This window comes from Diplotaxodon limnothrissa, linkage group LG15, assembly GCF_057381915.1.
Source record: "Diplotaxodon limnothrissa isolate DT_005_m linkage group LG15, D_limnothrissa_male_GT1.1, whole genome shotgun sequence".
NCBI classification, from domain to species: Eukaryota; Metazoa; Chordata; class Actinopteri; order Cichliformes; family Cichlidae; genus Diplotaxodon; species Diplotaxodon limnothrissa.
The window spans coordinates 9,527,826-9,550,201 of NC_140610.1; the positions used below are offsets into that span (position 1 = coordinate 9,527,826).

Genomic DNA, 22,376 nt, shown 5'->3' on the forward strand with positions numbered 1-22,376 from the left:
GTGTACCGCACCGGTATTTGTGAGGCAGCGAGAGAACGTCATTGGATATTATTTAAATATTTACAGTACAAAGCCTGAATAGATCTTCACACATCAAAGCCTCAAACCTTTCATACGCTGAATGAAACAGGTCTGCTGCTTAATTCGACAGTGATAACTTCTGTTCAATTTTCAACTTAGCAATACTATAAAAAAGAAAGAAAAAGCAGTGGGTTTTTTCATCTTTAAATAAAATGATGAAAGAAGCCATGTTTCCATGAATGTTTAGGATCACTGTTACACCCAATATCCTCAGCTTAGAGATCGTACAGACACATGTCAGAACCACGTGTATCATTACAAGGTGCGTTGTCAGTCTGCATTTCAGCTCTGCTTTTCTGACCCGTATGCTCTGCTAATTGATATGCTGGCTGTTCCCTGAGAGCTCTTGTCAGAATATGAATCAGCAACGCTAGCCCAGATGGAGTCTGAACACCCTCGCAATGTTCTCTGCTGGGAGCATCTTCTGTCTGCATGTTTTAAACAAAGCATGTTTTTAAAAGGATGACAAACATCGATTACTGTATTGGCGTTGAATATCTGGATTTTTCTACACCGGCGCACATAAAGGCCTCTCCAGAGTGTCAGTACTCAAAAACAAACCAGCCACTTGTCTACTGATCCAGTAAGTGGCTGCATTAATCAAACTCCCACATCTTCTCCTACACCTGCAGATCTGCAAATCTGTGCATGACCCAGTAACAGAAAACACACAGATTACTTATATTTTGAACTAAACACAGGAAGATTTCTTCATCACTGATTATGGTTCAAACATCTATAGGAATCCTTTGTTAGAGACTGATCTAAGAACAAGAAGCTGTAACTTTAGCCTAGCATAAAGACTGGAGGTAAACAGCTAACCTGGCTCTTCTTGATAGAAAGCTGTCAAACCAAATAGGTTCTGACATTTAATTTGGATTAACTGGATCTGGTGAATCTTTGGACCCCACCTAATGTGCACTTTTGAAAATTGTGTTTTGTTAGAAGCAGAAAATTTGACTTCTCCCTAATAGGAACTCTGCTTCATTATCATATCAATGGATGTTTTCCACTTCCTTCCTTATATATAAGCTCCATCACTGATCTGTAAACTACTGACAGGTATTATCATTACAATCCAGGGTTATGCCTGAGGTAGAAAATCATCTATTCACCTCCTGTGTGGTGTAATCCTTCACTGCTGTTTGCAGTTAGACAACAGCAGCTCTGCAAATCCGGGAACATCAAGCTTGTGACAATAAGCTTTAACCCTTTAACATCAAAGTATACAGGCTACCTGGACTTATTTTTTAATTTTGGCTTTAAAATTGCAAAATAATTATCATCTTTCAGGAACCACTTAAATTTTCTCTATAGCGAAAACATTTCAGCAGTTATGATAATGTGAAGCGCACTGAGATTAATTTTCTGTGTTCAGACAGAGGACCTTGTGAAAGCTTTGTGCTACCATGACATGCCGAATATCCCCATAAAGCTCGTCTTCTCTCATTTCAGAAACCCTTTTAATTCTGTCTCTGGCACAAATGGTAACAGAGTTATGATCATTTAAAAAGTGCCAATGAGGGGGGGTGTTAAAAGCTATTGGATATTTTGAAACTGTAAAAAGTGAAATTCCACCCATACAGGTTAGTATTGCATTGTTTTGGGTGTGGATGGGTGCAGTGGGAGGGTTATGGGTGCTGGGATCCTATTTTCTATGCCATGCACAATGCCCTCCTGTCTGTTTTCTAACCCCCACTAAGCTTCCCCTGAGGGGAAACAGACTGGCTTTAACCCAGTGTGAATCCAAAATTAATTCTACAAACACACAAATTTACATACACACTCACTGTGCAAGTTACATCCACAAAGTCACAATGTGTGGACATATGTGCACATAACTTGTGTATCTAACTCCCCCTGTGGATGCTACGCACTCTAAACACAGTCTTGATTTGCTTGATTTGAATTCTTTCACACTCTGCTTGCTTTCTTGGCCAACAAATGGATTATGTGCAGCAAAAAAAAAAAAAAAAGATACGAGGGGGTGGGGTGGCTACAAGGAAGTGGAGGTGGGGGTGGGGTTCCATAAAATCTTCAGTCAACCCGAGCACAGCATGTGGTCCTTCACTGAGTCCTGTATCATATCTCGGCAAACAATCGAAGCTCGAGTTTCAGTCTAAGAACTCTGTTGTCCTGTGTTCAAAGCTCAGTTTAAGATAATGAGCATAAATAGGAGCTTTTTTTTTTCCTTAGACAGTATAAAGGAAAAGAGGAGAGAAAAGAAGGAGATCAAAGACGAGGCAGGTTTCACTAGCCTGTGGTCTGTTACTGCTGATAAGGTGGATCAAGAGGGGATCCAGAGCTACACCTGCACACACATCGATTCACCTTCAAACACATGCGTCTTTTATCAAAGCTTGTTCTGTAATCACAGTCCAGCCATATGATATTTAGACTGTAATCCCCAACAACAAGAGGCCAAGGCTGTATTATAGAATGCTACCCAGAGAGAAGCCAGCCAAACATATCATATCCACACACACACACACACACACACACACACACACACACACACACACACACACACACACACACACACACACACACACACACACACACTATGGGCTGATTTACCCACTTTCTGTTATGTTTTTGTTGTAATTGGCTTCCTTTACCCTTTGGTGCCAGGCAAAAGAAGATATTTCATTACCCTATTGTTCAACATTTAGTCCAAAATTGATGTGATACAACAGATAATCATCTTGTGATGTACCCCTAATTGACCCACTCACCACAGCTCTGAGCAGAAAACTGCTTAGTTTAATGCTGCAAAAGAAGCACGGCAATGGACAGAAGGGAAAATGACCTACATAGAAGGTCAAAAAATGAAGCCATATCATAACAACAACAGCAACAAGACTTATATTAAGAGCATTATATCAAAGAATGGCTGAACAAAGAATAAAATAAAGGAGAAATAAAATAGCAGCAAATTATTATAGAAAAGAGGGGACAAACCAATGACCTCTTGTAAAATGAATTAAAAAATAATAATTTAAGTGAATTTGAATTTAAATTGAGTTTGGTACAAATGAGTTCTCTGCTGGAGTGTTTGTCTCATTCAGTTCCAAATCCCTGCAGGTGTATCTGCTAACTCTGATAGCAAACTAGTATATTACATGCACACGCTGCTTGGGAAGTTTGAACCAATGCTGGTACCTCTGCAAGGTTGTAGTCCACTATAATGTTTTCCACTTTAATCAGTTTATATCTAGAGCACAGATAGACAGAGAGTACATTGTAGCAGTACAGTAGAGCCTGAGAGGAACTGTTTCTGATAATGAATGTCAACTTTTATGAACCATGCTGATTGTTCAGTTTTTGGGATTTTTTTTTTTTTTTTTTTTTTTAAGAAAAGGGCAAAAAATTGAAGTACAGGAAAATGGGGTAAGGGAAGTTCTCTGGGAAACATGAGTATTAAAAAAAATCTTAGTAATCAATCACTGTTGTGGACTAACAGGTTCAGGATAGAAATGCGATGGCCGTACCTGTAAATGGAGACATTCTCTATGAGGTCTGTGGTTTCTGTGTCTGTGATAACGATGCCTTTCGGTGAGACTGTCAGTGTTACTTTCCGAAACTTCTTTGCACCGGCTCTGGCCTGTGGATATTGAACACAAAACATATACAGTAATGTGCAAAAGTCTTGAGCCACCCCTCATTTCGTCCAGTGAACCAGACTTTATTGACATTTGTAATGTGGTCTTGAACAACAGTTCTCCAGGCTTTCTGAAGGTCTTTCAAAGTTTTGGAATGTTTGTTGCTTTTTCACTCATTTTCAGTCCAGTCCTTGTACCTGACCATTTTCAGAGGATTTTTTTTCTTTTTGTTAAGATGCTTAACTCTCAAATATATATTTTTCAAGCATAAAGAGGTACCCAACTCAAGGGATGAACCTGTATCGTATGTACAAAAATAGACAACATAGCAAAGAAGAAACTTCAAGCAGTCTTTTTAAAGTGCATCTTTAAGCACTTTGTTACTAGTAGCCTGTGCCATTTCTTTAGTTGACATGAAATAGTCATTTTGTACAACCAATCAAGAGCAGGTGAAGAGTATATGAAGGTCATGTCTTTAAGAAATAGAAAGCAATCCATCAAAGACCTGACACAGGATCTAAGAGATGGATATAGCCCTTCAGTTGATCCGTCTACTGTTCTCTCAAGCCTCATCAAAGATGGTTGAAATGGAAGTGTGGCTGTATTTATGCCAAATTAAATCAGTGGCAAGAGTTCTGATGGGGTGATGAATTCAAAGTGACATTTTTGGTTCAAATTTCTGTCAACGTGTACGGATGAGGTCAGGAGAGAGGTACAACAGTGAGTATCTACAGCCAGCTGTAAAACACCTTGGAGGCTCTGTCATGGTTGCATTTTAGCCAGCGATGTTGGAGATCTTGTCAAAATGAATGCAATTATGAACGCAGAAAAATATAGTCAGATTTAGATCCAACATGTAATATCATCTGGAACGTGTCTCAATGGCATGTTCCAGATAGTATTTTTGCACGACAACAATCTCAAACTCGCTATAATAAAAGTATACCAGGATAAAAGAACAGACAATGAAACACTACCTTAATATTGTTGAGGCAGTGTGGGATCATCTTGATAAAGAATGGAAAAAAAGGCAGCCAAAATCCAAAAAAGAGCTTTGAATGTCCTTCAGTAACTTAGAGAAGTATTTCTGAATACTAGTTAAACATTTTTTCTTAAAAAAGAAAGCCTGGCTATGTTGAGGAATAAAGGAGGCCATCGCTGCACCCGTTTCTCATTTTCCTATCAAAAACTAGGAAAAAGGAAGGATGGCTCAAGACTTCTGCACAGCAGACGCACACTGTGTACACAAACATAGATGAAAGAAGATGAAGAAACTGGAGGAAATGTTGCCTCATAGAAGAAAATGCAGGCCTTCTATGTCACTCTGACATTAATACGAAATGACCTTCTGATCAAACACTAAAAGCCCTCAACTTGTAAACAGTATGCTGTTAAGCAAAACCAAGCAGCCTGCTTTATAAAAAGCGACAGAATGAGGGGAGAAAAGCTGCAACATGCAGCCCAGAATGAGCACTCCAGGTCGGGCCAGCAGCCACTGACTCTCCCTGAAACTTTACACCATCTGGACTTCCAGAAAATACTGTTGACAGTGACAATAACCTCCAGATAATACAATTAAATAGCAAATGACAGCAGTTTTTTGCGACACTCAACAGATATCAGGCTAAGCATCAGTAGAGTGACCACCAATGAATAGATTAAATACATATAAATACAAATACATTTAAAGAACTACATAATTTAGTATTTCCATATGTTGAATTGTGTAAGAACTCTTTTATTCATAAAAGAATGATGGTGAGAAACTAAAGATCAGTAGGAGTGAGATCTTTGCTTAAACAAAACTAGGACTTCTCAAGGACAATGGGAATGGTGCCATGGCTTGCTGTAGGAATTGTAATACCCTGGAGATGGTGACATTGAACAATAGTCTCTGCTTAGAACCACAACGCTTAAAAGCGTGCTGTAGCTGATTGTGGTAGCTCTTTCATGCAGGAAGCGCTAACGGCTACAGTTGCCGGCGTCATGTTTCGAGTGCCATGCCACAAGGCAAAAACCAATCTGTCGGCTTGAGATACGCCAAGTTCAGCCTTTCTCTATGTTTGCTTCCCCTGTCTTGTCTAATCATGTCTTACTGAAGCATGTAGTGAACAGAAAAGTCACTTATTTATTCAATATATCCATTCAGTTCAGTCAATTATAATGGTTACCGAGGGAACAGACTTTTTGTCTTGGTGTAAATCAACTGAATCTTAATCCCACCATTAGGTTTGGTTCAGTCTCTAATTGAGAGGCGGGGGATTTATGATTGTACTGCTGCCTGTGCCAGGCTGTTCATTCTGCAAAGAAACATCAGACATTTGCATTGTTGAGAAAGTGCCAAGTGAATAGGTGTGCAAGTGTGAGCGTTAGTAGAAACAGAAACATGAGTATCAATTTGCATGAATAAAAACGGTCCAGGAATTGGCTTCTTGGTATGTTTCCAAGTTAACTGGTTTAAATGCAATGGTTTTCTTGTAGTTTCAAGAGAAAACTGCCAGCCGGCTGAACTAATGTAGAAAACCGTACCCAGAAATCCCCAGTATGCTGGTGGTAAGCACAAACATGAAAACAGAGATTGGCCTTCTGCATGTGTGCAACCCCTGATAATCCTGGATTAGCTGCTCTATTTCCATGCATATACGTGCAAACCCTGACACAGAGATAAACTTTGTAAACAACTTGGCAAGCATATTACAGAAATTTCCCTGTGAATGATGCTGATTACTTGGTTTAAGAGTAATCGCAGTAAGCTGTTAAATATTTCGCAGAACGTCTCAATCAAAAGATTTCCTTTAACTGAGCTGTTTATCCTTAATACTCATATAAGACAATAATCAAAGGTTATAGTTTAAATGATTCTGACAGTGTCACAGTGATTTTGCTCCTGTTATGATGACAATCAAATTCACTGACCCTTTGCTTGCTTATCTTTAAAACAATGTCCTGAGCCATTAAGATGACATGGATGAAATCTAAATTTAGCAATCAGTCATCTTAGAGTCACTAAGATAATGTGCACTGGAATTTGAAAGTACATTGTCACAGTAATCCTCTAAATAAATATCACTGCAGTTGAAATGTTCACAGTTTCCCTCTTTAAACTTTAGAAATATGATTGTGACCTTTGTGGTCTGGCTAACTAATTTCACTGTATAAGCAACTGTACATTGACAATAAAAACGTTCTAAGTTCTAGATCTTGATGACAGATTTTTGCTAATAGGGTATAATTTATACACTACTTAGTTTAGTAAAATCAAGTAATACCAGCACAGCTCATATAGTGACATGCATTATAATGCATTAGGTTTAAGCTTCTAATGGGGGATAGAGACTCACCGTGGCAACAATTCTGCGAATGGCAGCAGAGGCCATGTCCTCTCCTTTAGGCTGGCCCACCAGAGTCATACCCAGGTACTTCACGTTGAACACCATCCCCTCCAACAGAGTCTCCTTCGTGTCTGTCCAGTTCTCTGGCAGCTCTGGAAAAACAAGTTCATCCCAAAATAAGGTGTTAAGTTACTTTTTCTTTTTGGAAACCGACACACTTTCAAAGTAGTGCATTTGCAGGCTCATGCATATCACCTCAATTCCCAAAAAAGTTGTGACACTGTGGAAAATGGAAAACCAAAAGCAGAATGCAATCATTTGCAAATGTCACACATTCTGGAAATTTTTTTTCCCCACTCTTTCAGGATCAGTTTCTAGGTCAGTGTGGTCATTCTAAAGATTGCTGAGCAAACAGTTTACGGTACTCAGCCCCAGCAACGTGTGAGCTGGCAAAGTGACATCACCGCTCCGCACATACTGGTATAAATATAGAGTCAGATTTTGTGTAACATTAGAAATGTAAAACATGAACAGCTCTAAATATTTAAAATATCTCTGTGATATTTTAAATGGGACTAATTTGAACTTCACTTTTAAATCTAAATTAATTTTGAATGAAATGGGTAACCACTTTTGAATGATTGCATCATTACAGTAGAAAATAGTATGAATTTTAGTAAAAAAAAAAAAAACCCAAAACAAAACATCCACTGGCAAGCAAATCCAGTATCAGGGCTCTGATAATGCCATAACAGAATGCCTGCAATATCCTGTTGTCTCTGCGATTCCCAACAGGTAGTACCAGCTGTCCTCGAGCTGACTATTGCAGGCAGTGTCAGTGACTGCACCCATGCAGAGAGCTGAAAATATCTTTCAGAGACACCTGGGGCCTGTTCTTCGTACGTCGCTTACTACATCCAAGATCAAATGACACATCCAAGACCAAATCATCGCGCTAACTCTGAGCTCGCTATTCCGGTTCCCCGAACACACCTGTTGTTGACGATTAGTATAGCTGGATGAAGTAATGTGAGATCACTGGGTGGCCCAACAGGGGCTACGCATCGATAGTAGAAACATTGATCGGCAACCCTTTGATTGGTCGGCGAAAATGTCGAAGGAGCGCGCTCGGTATTTTTCGGCAGCAGAGCAAGAACTCTTGAGTGAGGGATTTCAGGAGTTTCAGAGTTTAATTAAAACGCAAGGGAACACTGCAAAGGCTGCAAAAGCAAGGAGAGAGGGCTGGCAGAAAGTTGCTGACAAATCAAACTCGTAAGTAATTCAATAATAACAATAATAATGGAGTGGATTTATATAGCGCTTTTCAAGGCACCCAAAGCGCTTTACAATGCCACTATTCAGTCACTCTCACATTCACACACTGGTGGAGGCAGCTACGGTTGTAGCCACAGCTGCCCTGGGGCAGACTGACAGAAGCCAGGCTGCCATATTGCGCCATCGGCCCCTCTGGCCAACACCAGTAGGCGGTAGGGTAGATTTATCATATCACACCATATTATCCAATATTATATTACATTATATTATATTATAATATGTTATATTATATCCCCTTTCACATTAGAGCCACAACAGGACCCACTAGAACATGGGAACAAGTAAAAGTGAAATATAAGAATATTCTACAGAATGGTAACATTTATCACATATTGCTTGTCGTCTCTTGGAAAGAGACCCTGGAATACTCTGTTTGTTTGTTCATAACAGCAACCAAGAAAAGGGCAGAGCAAAAAAAAAGACAGGTGGTGGTCCTGCACCCCCTCGTCAACAAGTTGGTTAAGTAAATAATACCCTCACGGGAAAATCGATATCTCTCTATGAGCACACTGTCGCGCTGAGCTAAAGGATCCTGTCTGTCCCGCAATATACGCTGAATTCTGAGGACTCTCCTTATCAATCTTGCACCTTCCGCAATGGGTTGCTCGCGTAAACGGACAGGATATGACTGCGACAGACTTCCCAAATCCACCTTCGCTTTTATAGCCGTGGTCTCTCATCTTGATTACACGAAGTAATTTACAATTACTACTCTGAAATATGAATTACATCTGTAATAATCACATACATGTAATAGAATGTTAATAGTACATTTCCCTTTTTTAGGGAATGACCTGTATGTATCTGTGTGAAATCAATAAAAGGATCAAGTGCTGCATTATCTTTGGTTACAGTGATGTTATTTATTTATGGTGAAACAGTGGTGGAATATCGCTGTTGCTTTCGTATGAATGACGCGGGCATACCTGCGTGGCCGCGATCTAATCCTGTTTACATAAAGTAAACCTGCTCCCCAGCAGGTTTACGCTTACGGCTCTGTTGCTATGACAGCAAGTCCCGGATGGGCTTCGGGGAACCGAACGATCCAGGATCACGCGAAATCGTCAACAATCTAATCCAGCTAACTTACTTAGCGAGGTACGAAGCACAGGCCCCTGGACACCCTACAGATGAGCAGCAGGAGAACAACAACAACTTACAAAACTGCTACAGGCCACATTCTGTGATAAAAACCAACAGTTGAACAAGGGAAACATCTGAGCTACAGATTTTCAAATGACTCTTCCAACACCAAAGTGTGATTAAACTACTATAAATATAAAACTATGAAATAATCAACATTAAGCTCTAGCGCTTTCCCCCTCTGTCTTTCTTCTCCATATAAATTCAATACTGCTTACACAATTGAATGAAGTGAGAGAGTGAGATTGACAAAAGGAATGAGCAAGAAGAGCAGGGTGAGGGAAAAGAGACACGCACACACAGTGTCCAACACTCTATTGGGATATACTGGCACTAAATTCTCCACATGGGCTGAGCCATCTGTCACTGGCAGACCCCATGCAGCTGTGAAGCGAACAGCAAACACCGCCATCCCCGTCCCACTGCTTCCAACGACGCTGAATTATTAACTAATTTTCAATCACACTGTGGGGGCTGTTTCAGAACCAGGAAGCACATTTGGTGTTATGAAATGCAAATTCTAAGGTACGCAGTGGCCAGCTTACTGTAAATCATTTGACAGCTCTGGATGAGAGGTGGCTGCTGATAAGGAGTCCCATAATTTATCCTCCATGAAAGTTCTGCCTTTAAATGTAATATATTTACAGTCCCGTGTGACCTAGCTCACTACTACCTAGGAATGGTACTTGAATTATTTCCTGACCCCTTCTCACAGTGGTGTCCCTTCTCACAGAAGGTCAAAGGGCAGGTTTGGCTACATGACAGGAAAAAGGGGTTTCAGGCTTTTAAAGAAGAATACATGAAGGGAGAAATTAGATAAGGGACTCCATCCCTGGAAGGATTACTCACAAACAAATTCCATTGACTTTCACCGGCAAAGGGAGCAGGATTCTATATAATTACATTTTTGTTCTATTATGAATGGGTCGATGAGATTTTACTGAACTAATGCATTTAGGTTTTTCAAAATGTTACTGACCAAAGACGCAGATGCTGAAGGGACATTTCAAAAAAAAAAAAAAAAAAAAAAAAAAAAAAAGAGCACACACACGTTTTTTAAAACACTAAAAACTGATATCAGTTTTTGACTGTTTGCTGTACCCCTCAATAATCTCTTCCTTCCACTGCCCATACTTATCATTGTGGTGTGCTTCAGGCTACAGCATAGACAAGAGACATGCGCATAAATGTAAAGTATGGTTTAAAAGCTGTGCCTCTGCCCTGACAGAAGCTGCACACCCTTCCTAGCTTTCATAGTTAAATATAGCTTCAGAGAGCCACAGTATAAAATTATTTTTTACTTATGGTCTTAGGAAGTTTACACGAATAACTACATCTAACAAGTGTTATTAAAATTCTATTCAATTATATAAATAAAACTAAACTGAGAATGTATTACCAAATCACAACAACAGTCGCCTCAAGTTAAAGGAAATATTAGAAAGAAGCCCCATCAGATGAGCCACTATGAGCAAGTACATGGTGACAGTGGGAAGGAAAAACTCCCTATTAACAGGAAGAAACATCAAGCAAGACCAGCCTCAGGGAGGGCTAGCAATCTGCCGCCACCAAATGAGAGTGACACGAGGGAGAAATCAGTTTATGTTTTGTGTGTCTTAAAGAAAAAAATACCAGCTGAGATTGGCTTATTTTAACTATCAAATATCGGTATTAGTCTAAAAACCCAATATTAACCTAAATACATACAAATGTTTTTGTTTGTTTGTTTGGTTGGTTTTTACACAAACTGGTCAACAGATTACTCTCATGGGTGAAGTTGTCAAAAAAATATAGTCAATACTAATCGATAAAAATTACTATCAGATAAGAGAGCGGTCCCCAACCCCCGGGCCGAGTCGTTTGGTACCGTGCCGCGAGAGCTGAGGCTCGGGTGTGAAATGTATGGTTTTCAGGTTTTTTATCGTTAACTTGGTTTCCCTGACTCTTTTCCCGTGTTGTAGTTGTGTGTCTTATTTTGAAAGAAATAGTTGCACGTTACATTAACGACCAGAGAGCATTAAGAGGAGGATGTTACTCTCAATGTTGTTGCCGCATTTCAGGAGGACGCTGCTAATAAAGTTACACAATTACACAGTGAATTCGTGTTTATTATTATATTTACAAAATACCACAGTTTTTCTCTTGGCCGTATCATTTTATTTTGTTGTATTTATCCGCGACACCTTAAAGGCCGGTCCATGAAAATATTGTCTGACATTAAACCGGCCCGTGGCGCAAAAAAGGTTGGGAACCTTAAACCTAACCGAAAAAATAGCGTTTTACGCTCTTTTTGCACACTATGTTTTTCATACATGTCTTATAGTTGCGTTACTCTATTTTTTTATGCTATGTGAGAAATTGATGACATTAGTAAACTAGTATTATAATCCTATTCACAGTTAACTCATTTGTTACACGGCAGCTGTGCTCAGGCAAAGCCCTAATGTTTACCACTGCTCATGGGCTAATCTGTTTTAAAATATTAATAAAATATCTTACAAATAACAGGAGGAAAAAAAACACATTTTTGTAGTACACATGAGTCAAATTTTTAACATTTCCTGTTTAGTTTTCATCATTTCAGTTAAGGGATAGCTGACTTTACCTGGGACTTTTCTCAGTCTTTACCATCATATACCTATTTAAGACCCTTTTACATCACAAACGTTTTACACAAAAAAGTTAGATTTAATTAACAAGTTAAGCTCAGCTCATAAAATCTGCTTCTGAAACAACAACTATGTTTTATTTATTTGTTTTTTTCCCAGGCAATAAAATCTACACTTATCATCTAAAAATAAGACGTCTGTTTTTGTTTCCTCCTGTGCAAAATCAGGGGACCATTGTTTAAAAGGGGACCATTGGGGCGATCGTGGCTCAAGAGTTGGGCGTTCGTCTTGTAATCGGAAGGTTGCCGGTTCGAGCCCTGGCTCCGACAGTCTCGGTCGTTGTGTCCTTGGGCAAGACACTTCACCCGTTGCCTACTGGTGGTGGTCAGAGGGCCCGGTGGCGCCAGTGTCCGGCAGCCTCGCCTCTGTCAGTGCGCCCCAGGGCGGCTGTGGCTACACTGTAGCTTGCCATCACCAGTGTGTGAATGGGTGGATGATTGTGTATAGTGTAAAGCGCTTTGGGGTCCTTAGGACCAAGTAAAGCACTATACAAATACAGACCATTTACCATTTAAAAGGATTTTTGAGCCCGTCTGTCACAGCTGTCACTACAAACTGTATCCACGGTGTTAAAATAGAAATCCTGTCACATGGCGCTTCTGCAAGAGTGGCGGGGCTTAGAGATTGGTCAATCCAAAACAATTAAATACACTTCACCCTGTCAACTTTATTACCAATCTTTCAGTATCCATATGACTTTATGTCATTCAAAGCTGCAATGCGTCAGCTTCTGGTCGAAAGATTTATTGCACAGTTTGGCTCTGTAAAAATGTCACAGCAATACAAAGCTGAAGTGCCACAGTCCATATTGTGTCTTCCCCAAGCTACACAAATGAATTATTAAACAGCTTTATGTTGATGCTGCAGGGTTTCCAATATATTATCTGCCTAAAAGAGGAGGTCTTAAATTTTTAATAAATCCTATGTGAGTCTACAGAAGGACTGGGACTGATAAGAGTGGCAGGAACAAGCAGAGGGTGGCTAATTGGATTTAACACGTTGAAGAAAATCCTCAGGACAACTAAAAATGCGAAATTTGAACTTTAAAGTAGGCGTGCGCGCATACATTCGCGTTGTGTTTGCGAGATAGTTCTCATCAAGGCCGATCAAATTTGGATGAGGACAAAACAAGCTTAGGGTATGAGCGCGGCCTTGGCGGTGCACTGGTGACATTTGCATCTCTAACAAATTGATGCCTGGCAACACTTTCACACCGAGTACACTGCAGCAAGAGCACTGATTTCACTGTGTTCGCACAAAGGCTTCACAGTGGAGACACACTCTAAAGGAATCAGTGCATTACAACAAAGGCACAGAACAATTTAATAACATTTTGCTCCACGGGGCTTTAAGTGTATTCGTATAAAGTTACTTTATAATACTACCGCCTTGAGATGTTGAGCACTGTAAAATATTTCAGACTGTGTTAAACCAGCAAATGACAAGAGCAGCATTTCACAGTAGCTGATCTGACTCTGGGAAGTGCTGCTGTAGTATAATAGACGCCATGTGCTCTGCACGCCTTCAGCTACATGCCGTGATCACCAGCTGTCTTTCTGAGCTACACGCTCGGTAATTTAATTTGCTCTGAGAAGTCAAAATCATACCCAGGTGAATTCTGAACACCTCGGCTGATGGCTAATTAATAACATAAACACGAGTAAGCAGAGACGTAGAGGGCATATGGACAAACAGCGGGCCGATACGCTATTTTCCTCGAGACGCTTAATCTCAGTTACTTTCTAAAACTGCAGAAACAAGCATGACACCCAAATGAATTGTCTATTTTTTGCCTCCATCTCTTTACAGGCAAACTGGATATTCTTTCCTAGAATGTTTTTCACAGCAACTTGACTGGAGACCAGTGGATTGAATACACTATCATCATATGAGTAGAGATACATTCAGCTTGCTTCAAGACCCCCGCTGACACCCCCATCCTCCACATCCTTCGAGATGTAATCTTTTTGCCTTAGTGTTTTACTCATCTGATGGAACTTTGAATCTAGGACACCACCTTGACAGAGAAAATAGGCCGCACATTCAGGGAAGATGGTTGGCTGGGATGATGTGGGTGTATTGGGGGGGTGGGGGGGGGGGGGGGGGGGGGTGTAACTGGTTTCCTGATTCTGCCTTGAGGGGAAACCAAGTAAAGCTAAGTCTTTTCATTCAAGCTCTCACTCTTCAAACTGCTTTTTTTAAATCCGTCCCCTAACTCACCTTATGCATCTTCAGTTCCTCTGGCACTAACTGAACGCACAGAATAAACTCCAGTTGTAGCTAATGAGAGCAGCTTGGGCTCCTCACAGCCAAGAGTGCAGTACAAGCTATTTCTCAAAGCCTGACAGCATAAAAAAAAAGATACGAAAACGCAATCATGGGATCAAACAGATGATGTCTGAAGCAGCGAGGTGGTACTTGCAAATAGCATTACTAAACACCTTGGGTAAGCATCAAAAGAAGTGGATCAACTACAGTGGAATAGTAGACCCTGCACACTCGGCTTGAGTAGTACATAAAAAAACCCACACATTCACCAACCCAGAGTACAAACCATCATGTCATTCTATTTTAAACCCTCACAATCACAGCTTTTGATTTTCTTCACTGTACTGCCCTTACACTGATAGACAAACCTGAATAGAAACTCACTCGAAAAAGGGTTAGGGTTACTAACAGAGTGCCTGATTCAATAGGAAGGAGAAGGAAATAAGCTTTACTAATAAAAACAACAGCCACATTACTTCAAAGTTTTTATGCAAAAGTACTCTAGATGGAAATAATATGATTGTATCCAGGTAGTCCTCTGAAAATTTGAGCTTGGAAGACTAGATAAGCACCATATACCCATTAGTCATGCACTTTTCTAATGGAATCACAACTTGTGGTCAGCTGATCGGAGAAGCTAAAATCTATTAGAGCTGCACAGATTGGCCGGGTAGGGTCTGCAATCCCTCGGTTCACAGCGTCCTCAGACCGGACTGGTCAGCCCTGTCATGCCTGTGCAACACTGGCACAGCAGCACAGGTGAATAGTTGCTCGCACAGTCACAGCTACACTATGAGCATGGCTATAGCTGTTAGCGAGTTCTTCACTATGAGTGAGGTTTGCTAAACTAAACCATGGGGAAACATGACAACTGTCATAACAAAATACCTAATTAAACACTTAAATACCTTTCATCCAGCTGAACACAGCTAACAAGGGGGAAGTAGCTATCTTTAGCTTTAGCCACTACCCCTCTTGTCTAGTTTAAAATGCATAAGAATATAGCTTCTCGGAAAAGAAGCTGAAACCCAACAGAAAAAAGAAGACAATGGATTTGGGTTGACACTGGTTCAGGTTTCTATTATTACTTTCATTATAACAACTTAAACAAAGCTACTGTTCTATTTGCTTCTAAGCTACTGTTGAATTTAAAATTTCTTGAGAGCTTGAAAAACCTTTTTATTCAACTGATGACTTTTGACATTCACACTTAAGTGTGATGCTTTTAATTTTCCCTGCCAGAAAAAGAAAACTTTTGGTACATTATTAAATCAGAAGACTATAGAGTGATTTATAGTGGATACAAGCCAACAAGATTCAGTTTGTACTTTGTAAAACATAGATATTTTATAATAGTTGCATCAAGCTCCTGAATTTAGAAAATTTCATTTATACCAACTGTAAGAATTCTCTAGCGTAAAATAATTTAGGTTAATAAACCAGCAATTTTCCCCAAACGTTTATCTGTGAATCCGTGCTAGTGCCCCCCATTCAGCATAATGTCTCTTTCAGCACACCACCCCTTGCTTTTACTTAAAACACTGTATCTGCTGTTAATGCTGATTGAATTATCTAGCATGGCTGAGCAAATAGAACAGAAGCAAAGTGGGAGCTGTTCTGTTGAGTGACTGACATGGGCTGAGCCTCTGTAATAAAAGACAGATAAGAAAGTAAATATTAGCAAAGAAAGATACCACCTAATACCACTCTTCATTAATGTGTTAAGCACTTTGTTTCAGCAAAAAGGGAAAAAAATCATGACTGTATTCAAAGCTTAAAACAACAATCTGCAGGGCCTTTAAACCACTCGAACTAAGACATAATATCTTGTTTGTGTAATACATACAAATTTTGCCAAGTTAGGCTTTTGTGGTCTTAAAAGAATGTTGGGACTGTTATTGATGTTCCCATCTAGATCTTGATTATGAAAAGCCAATTATGTCCTGAATGTTAATTGCCATAACTGTATTTATTATGCAAAACATAGACCTGAGCTCTCCCATCACAAAGCCTTCCAAAGGTTCTATGAATCCTTAATAAGAAAGCATTAAACTGACATTTGGGGATACAGCAGTGAAACGCTCTTATCTTTTCCTCAAAAACTAGGATGCTTTCTCCTCAGAAGTGTCCAGAGAATAAAATGGGATTAACATTAAGGTTATTTTGTGGACATGCGTCATTACACGGTCAAATTAAAAGCCAACACAGACGTTTAGGGTTTGTTCCTGGATGATTTCCTGCACTCTATTTATAGCTGGCATCCCAGTGTGAAAATTGTGCTAATATTTACTCTGCTGACAGTGACAGTTGGTGTGTGGCTGGTATGATACTGTGCAGGAGGACTGAGAAAGATAAGCAGACAATGATTAAAAAAAGAGAGAGAGAGAGAAAGAAAGAGCCACATGGATTCATGCCATCATACAGAATTCAGTGTGTAATGGCACCAGAAAAACTGAAAACAGCATTCATTTTAATCTAGTAACTGTTGTCTCTTCTGGAAGAAGATGTAAAATGTTGCAACATGCTGTATCTATTTGGAACAAATGGTACTGGAAAGAGGTTGGGATTGTTTGCTGATCAGAAATCACAAAATCATTATATGTGTGCATTTTATCTTTATATTTACATGTTTTTACATGTTAATACATTAACTATAACTTGTTTTGGGGCAGCGTAATTACAAGCTTCCATTACCATAAAATATTGCTACTGATAATGTAAGTAACCACTGCATAAACTACACTGACACTCAGGACTGCTGTATTGATACACATCGTTAACACATTGCCATGTTGGGAATAAATGAACACACAATGTTTTTGCAGTTTATCCTTCATATTATTGATTGCTAGTATGTTGGAGTGCAGTGAGTCATTTGATCATAGGAGGGACACGGCTGTATTATTGTATTACATGTATGTATGTTTAGCTTAATGTCAGCTAGACTTGCTAACTACAGACTCATGCTAACCTGAAGAAACAAACAAACTTACCTCTGCCTCCTCACAGGGATAGTAACATAAGTGGGGTATAGATACAGGTGTGTTTGGTTCTACTGTTCTAAGTGTATTTACTTATTTATATTCACTTCCAAGTGAATGGCTTGTGGCTGGCTGTGAGCTCTGGATAGCTTTAGCCACTTTGTCTTTGTTAGCCTCTTTAAATTGCTCATGTTTGATAAACAGTGGTGCAATGGTTAGTATTGGCCCATCACAGCAGGGATGTCCTGGGTTCAAATCCAGTCTTTATGTGCAAATTTGCATGTTCTCCTCATATCAGTGTGGGTACTCCAGCTTCCTCTCACAGTCTAATAACATGCATGGAGTTATGCCAATTGGTGATTCCAATTTTATCAAGCGTGACTGGTTGTCTGTGTCAGTGTTAGCCCTGTGACAGACTGATGACCTGTCCAGGGTGTACCTTGCCTCTCACCCTGTGAAAGCTGGAATAGGCTCCAGCACAACCCTGAACTGAATAAGTGAAGGAAAATAGATGATTAGGTTTGTTGAAGCAACGGTTTTTTATAGTGGTTCCCCTGTAGTTTACTTTGGCAAACTATGTGCCTTCCCCATTCACAGCAAAGAACTTGTTAACAGCAAAGTCTCACTATCTTCTCGCTACGAGAAGATTTGCCTGTGCAGCTGTGCATGTGTTGCACATTCGTATGAAAACCATCCGATCCTGGTCCCCGGCTGGTTGATTGAGTTGTTTGGTGGAAAATAAATGTGCTTCAACATTTCAAACTCCTGCTGGATTTTCGTCCCGTTTCGCTTCGGCCAAGCTCACAGGCAGCTTGTTTTATATAATCACTAGAGCCAGCTTTCTAAGAACCCCTCTCACTCATTTTACTGAGAATATGATACTTAGGTCTAGGAAGATGAAAGGAAGATGGGATACACTCGTGTCTAGAATGTAACTCATGCCCTGCACTTTTGTTTTTAACAGTATGTCCATGATTGTTTCCGAACATTCATCAAGAAGCTTTAATTTTGCATATTTAATCAGACCTTAAAGATACACCTGTTAGGTCAGAAAAGCACCATTTAAAATGTTCAATTAGTTGTCTTACTATGCAACACAGAGCAGCCCTCGTTTGTCAAACAGGGTGTTTACAGTTTCTTGAGTTGTGGTCTAACATTGACTGAAGGGTACTAAATATGGAGGTGACTTGCACTTTAAGTGTCCATTAGAAACACCCTGAATCATCTGAGTGACTCGCATCCACCCTTGTTTATACATGTAGAGCGCTGTGTCTGTTAAATTATGTGATTTCCATACAGGTCTGAACCACTACGATCAATACCCAAGGATCTAAAATAACACTGCATCCTAGATTTATTACTTTAAAATGGTAAATGGACTAGTTCTTATATAGCGCTTTTCCACTCTTCTGAGCACTCAAAGCGCTTTACACAACTTGTGCATTCACCCAGTCGCACAAGCACAACTGACATTCACACACATTCATACTCCGATGAATGCATCGGAGAGCAATTTCGGGTTAGTATCTTGCCCAAGGATATTTGGCATGCAGACTAGGGGAAGCCGGGAATCGAACCACCAACCTTCCGATCAGTAGATGACCTGCTCTACCACCTGAGCTACAGCCACCCACTTTACAACTTTTTAGATTGTAGCAATTGCTTGTGAAAGCACTAAACTCAGCCACAAAGGACAGACTGAAAACTACTAACTGTATAATTATGTACAGAGAGAACAATGGTTGTCATCACCTATAAAATGATTTTACATCAACGTTCACTAGAGGGAAAGTAAACATTTCCAAAGTCATGGCAAGTTAACACAGCAACAGAAGAGACACTTTAATATCGGAGCTATTTCCTCGCGGCCATTTATTCATAAAGTATAATCGCTCTGCACCATACAAGGATTGTTTTCATTAGCAATTCAAACAGGGCGTGATTTTCTCTGCGCTGATACGAATCTGTTCCCCCAGGAGTCCTCGAGCTCCCATTTCAACATCTTCATCAACTATAAATAGCCTCCCAAAAAGAAAATCTATTCAGGAAATAATAGGTTTATATTTAATATTTTGTTTTCAACTCAAGACTAAGGCTGTGACTCAAATGAAAAGAGGAAAACTAGAATCCCCACATTCCCCAGTGCTAATCTCAAGCTGAGTTCAAGGGACAAACAAAGCAGTCATTACTTTTCCCATCCATTATCACACCAAAGCAAAACAAGTCACCTTTGAGAGCTGCTGATCTAATTTAAGACGGTGTATCTCTGCACCCCTTTAATAGATGAGGGCACATCTCACAGGAATCCCTTCTAATGCAGTGGAGCACTTCAGACCCTTCCATCTGACTGATGGATGTTAGTCCGGCAAGTACCAAATACATCAGCTTCTAGGGTGTTACGCCTTTGGGATAACAAGATAAAGGGATAATCAATGTGAGTACTTGAGCTGTGCATTTGGAAACGACTGATTTCAACTGTATACATTTTCCTGGCGTTTTTGCCTTTCCTTTATATCAACTTGTGAGTTTCAAGATCCTTGGCTAGATTTCCAGAATGCTGCAGGCACTCCACAGGCAAGGTCATATTTTTTTAATGTGTTTGCCTGTTTGTTTGTGTGCCTGTAACTGTGTAGTGGTTAGTGCACTCGCTTGGCAAGCAAAAGGTCGCTGGTTTGATTCCAGCATGAGATACAAATCCCCTTTGGGGTTGCATCAGGAAGAGCATCCGGAGTAAAAACTCTGCCAAAGCAAACATGCAGTGCGACCCCTTCTGGCAAGGGAGAAGCTGAAAGTCTGATATTATCCAGCCACAAAAACTGACGGCCAGTTCCTGCATTTTGGAGCTTATTTTGCTTTCAAAAGAGCCATAGTGCTGTCATATGGTTACAGTAAATATAAAGCTAGAGCCAGCAGCTGTAAAGCTAAGCTTAGCACAAAGATGAAAAACAAGTGGAAATAACCTTCTGGATATAGCAGATCTTAGTAAGTCTCAAGCAGCAATTTCCCCCCTTTGTGGCAAATGTAGATGGGTTGATTCTTCTTCCAACTCTTTTGTTTAGATTTTATTGAGGCTTAAAGGTATATATTATTAGTCGCATGGCCACTTTGAGTAGTGATTCGGTGCTGAATCAAAATATCAACATCGCAGCGAACAGGGACACACCTTGCTACACATGCTAAGTAGCGCGCACTGCTATTAGCTGACTTCCCATGTTTTGATCCATCTAAACATGGTTATCTTACCTTAATTATACAGGATTATAACTGCAAAGATGCTGAACCTAAGCCTTCAAAATGGAAACTCTAAAACCACAGATTGCATAAAAGTAGCTGTAGCTAGCATAACAGGAGCCACTGGTTTCTACGTTGCATTTTGAGATGCCATCTTCTAAGACCCCACCCCCCAAAAAAAACATTTAAATAATTTTGGATGTACAACAGATCTCAATAATTTAAACCCTAAAAAAATTATGTAAAATAATTCAGAATTCATCAAACAGCAATTTTCAGAAGCTTTTAAAGCCAATATTCATCAGATAGCCCCATAATTAATACCAGTATGATCAGAGGAATCCACTGAAGTATAACTAACTTATCTGAGCTGGGTTAAACACTTCCAGCTCATCTTAATAAACTGCAAAATCAAGATAACATGTCTTATGATAAAACTTCTACTGGGATTTTTGATGCTTTGTTTCAATAACAGCAAACAGAATGGATTTCTGTACAGTGCTGACGTTAGGCGTTTTCCCCTTTTAGTGTGACAGCATAGGGTTATTTTTAGGAGTGGGCTCCTCAGCTCTCAGTGCTGAGCTCAGGCAGGGACATGACGTGTCAGAAATGGTAAGGGGAGTTGAATTTTTCAGAGGTACAGAGCAGATATGGGATTTGGCTCTCCAGTGGAGGGACAGGTTCAGCAAGATATGCATGCGTGCACACGCACACACACAAGATGCATCTGCAATAGTTAATCTCTCTCCTACACATACAAACACACACACAGAATAACAATCGACAACATGCTGATAAAGACTCTTACACTGGAGTGACAGCATATCCTATTTCATAGACACCTGTCACAGGCATCAAACAAGACAGAACACTCAAATGTTTGGACTTCACACAGTAAACAGGAAGCAGTATTTGTGTGAGTGCGTGTGCACATTATAGCGGCTGTGTGAACAAGGACCTCTCCCGAGATAGGGGCTCTCAGTTTCTCTCTGTTGCATAATTCTCTTCACTGGTGCTAAAAACACTCCAGAGAAAATGCATCGAATAACAGAATAACATTCAGCTCTCTTTAAGCCACTAAAACAGTAGTTTGGCTGCACATGTTACTGTTTATAAAGGGGAACGGGGACACGTGGGAGTGAATCATGTCCTCTTGGCCATTACTGATGTACTGGATGAAACTGTTAATAACCCCAAGGCTTTAAAAAATGAATTACCAAACATAAACATTTATAGCAAAAATTCTACTGTGGACCACGAGAAAACATTACGCTTGCCACAACACAACACAAAGAAAATCAATATAGAATATGATATGCTGCAGTTTTTAATAACACGAGGCTGAGGTTTTAAAAATCAATATTTGTGGAGTGAACCAGTGAAGAAAATAAACCTGCTTGCTTCAAATGTAACAGGCACAAGACAACATGTGGAAGATCGAACAAACAACGTCGTGAAAAATCTGATTTACTTTCTGAATGTTGGCTGAAATAGATACAACATATAGAAATGTACATAAAGGTAACATCTGTACCACCCTTTCACGAAAAATTTATAATACCATATGTAAAAATCAAACCTTAAAGTATTAATACAGAAATTATTACGCTGTGGAATACTACAACTCATCTTTGAATGAGGCTTCCTTCAGTTTCAAAATATCCACCGCAAACAGGGGGTTATCACATGTGACAACATCCCAAAACCATTTAATACTGCATATTCTCATGGCTG

At 39.8% G+C, this 22,376-nt stretch overlaps 1 protein-coding gene across 3 annotated transcripts in view; it reads right to left on the reverse strand.

Moving 5' to 3' along the window:
- The window catches only part of LOC146617029 (low density lipoprotein receptor adapter protein 1), a 45,177-nt gene that overhangs the window by 13,740 nt on the left and 9,061 nt on the right, over positions 1-22,376 (reverse strand). For all 3 annotated transcript variants that reach the window (XM_085372519.1, XM_085372521.1, XM_085372520.1), the window contains exons 2-3: positions 7,025-7,167; positions 3,573-3,685 (exon numbers count right to left, since the gene is read on the reverse strand). In XM_085372519.1, the coding sequence (XP_085228645.1) occupies positions 3,573-3,685; positions 7,025-7,167 (256 nt within the window). The remainder of the gene's footprint in view (positions 1-3,572; positions 3,686-7,024; positions 7,168-22,376) is intronic.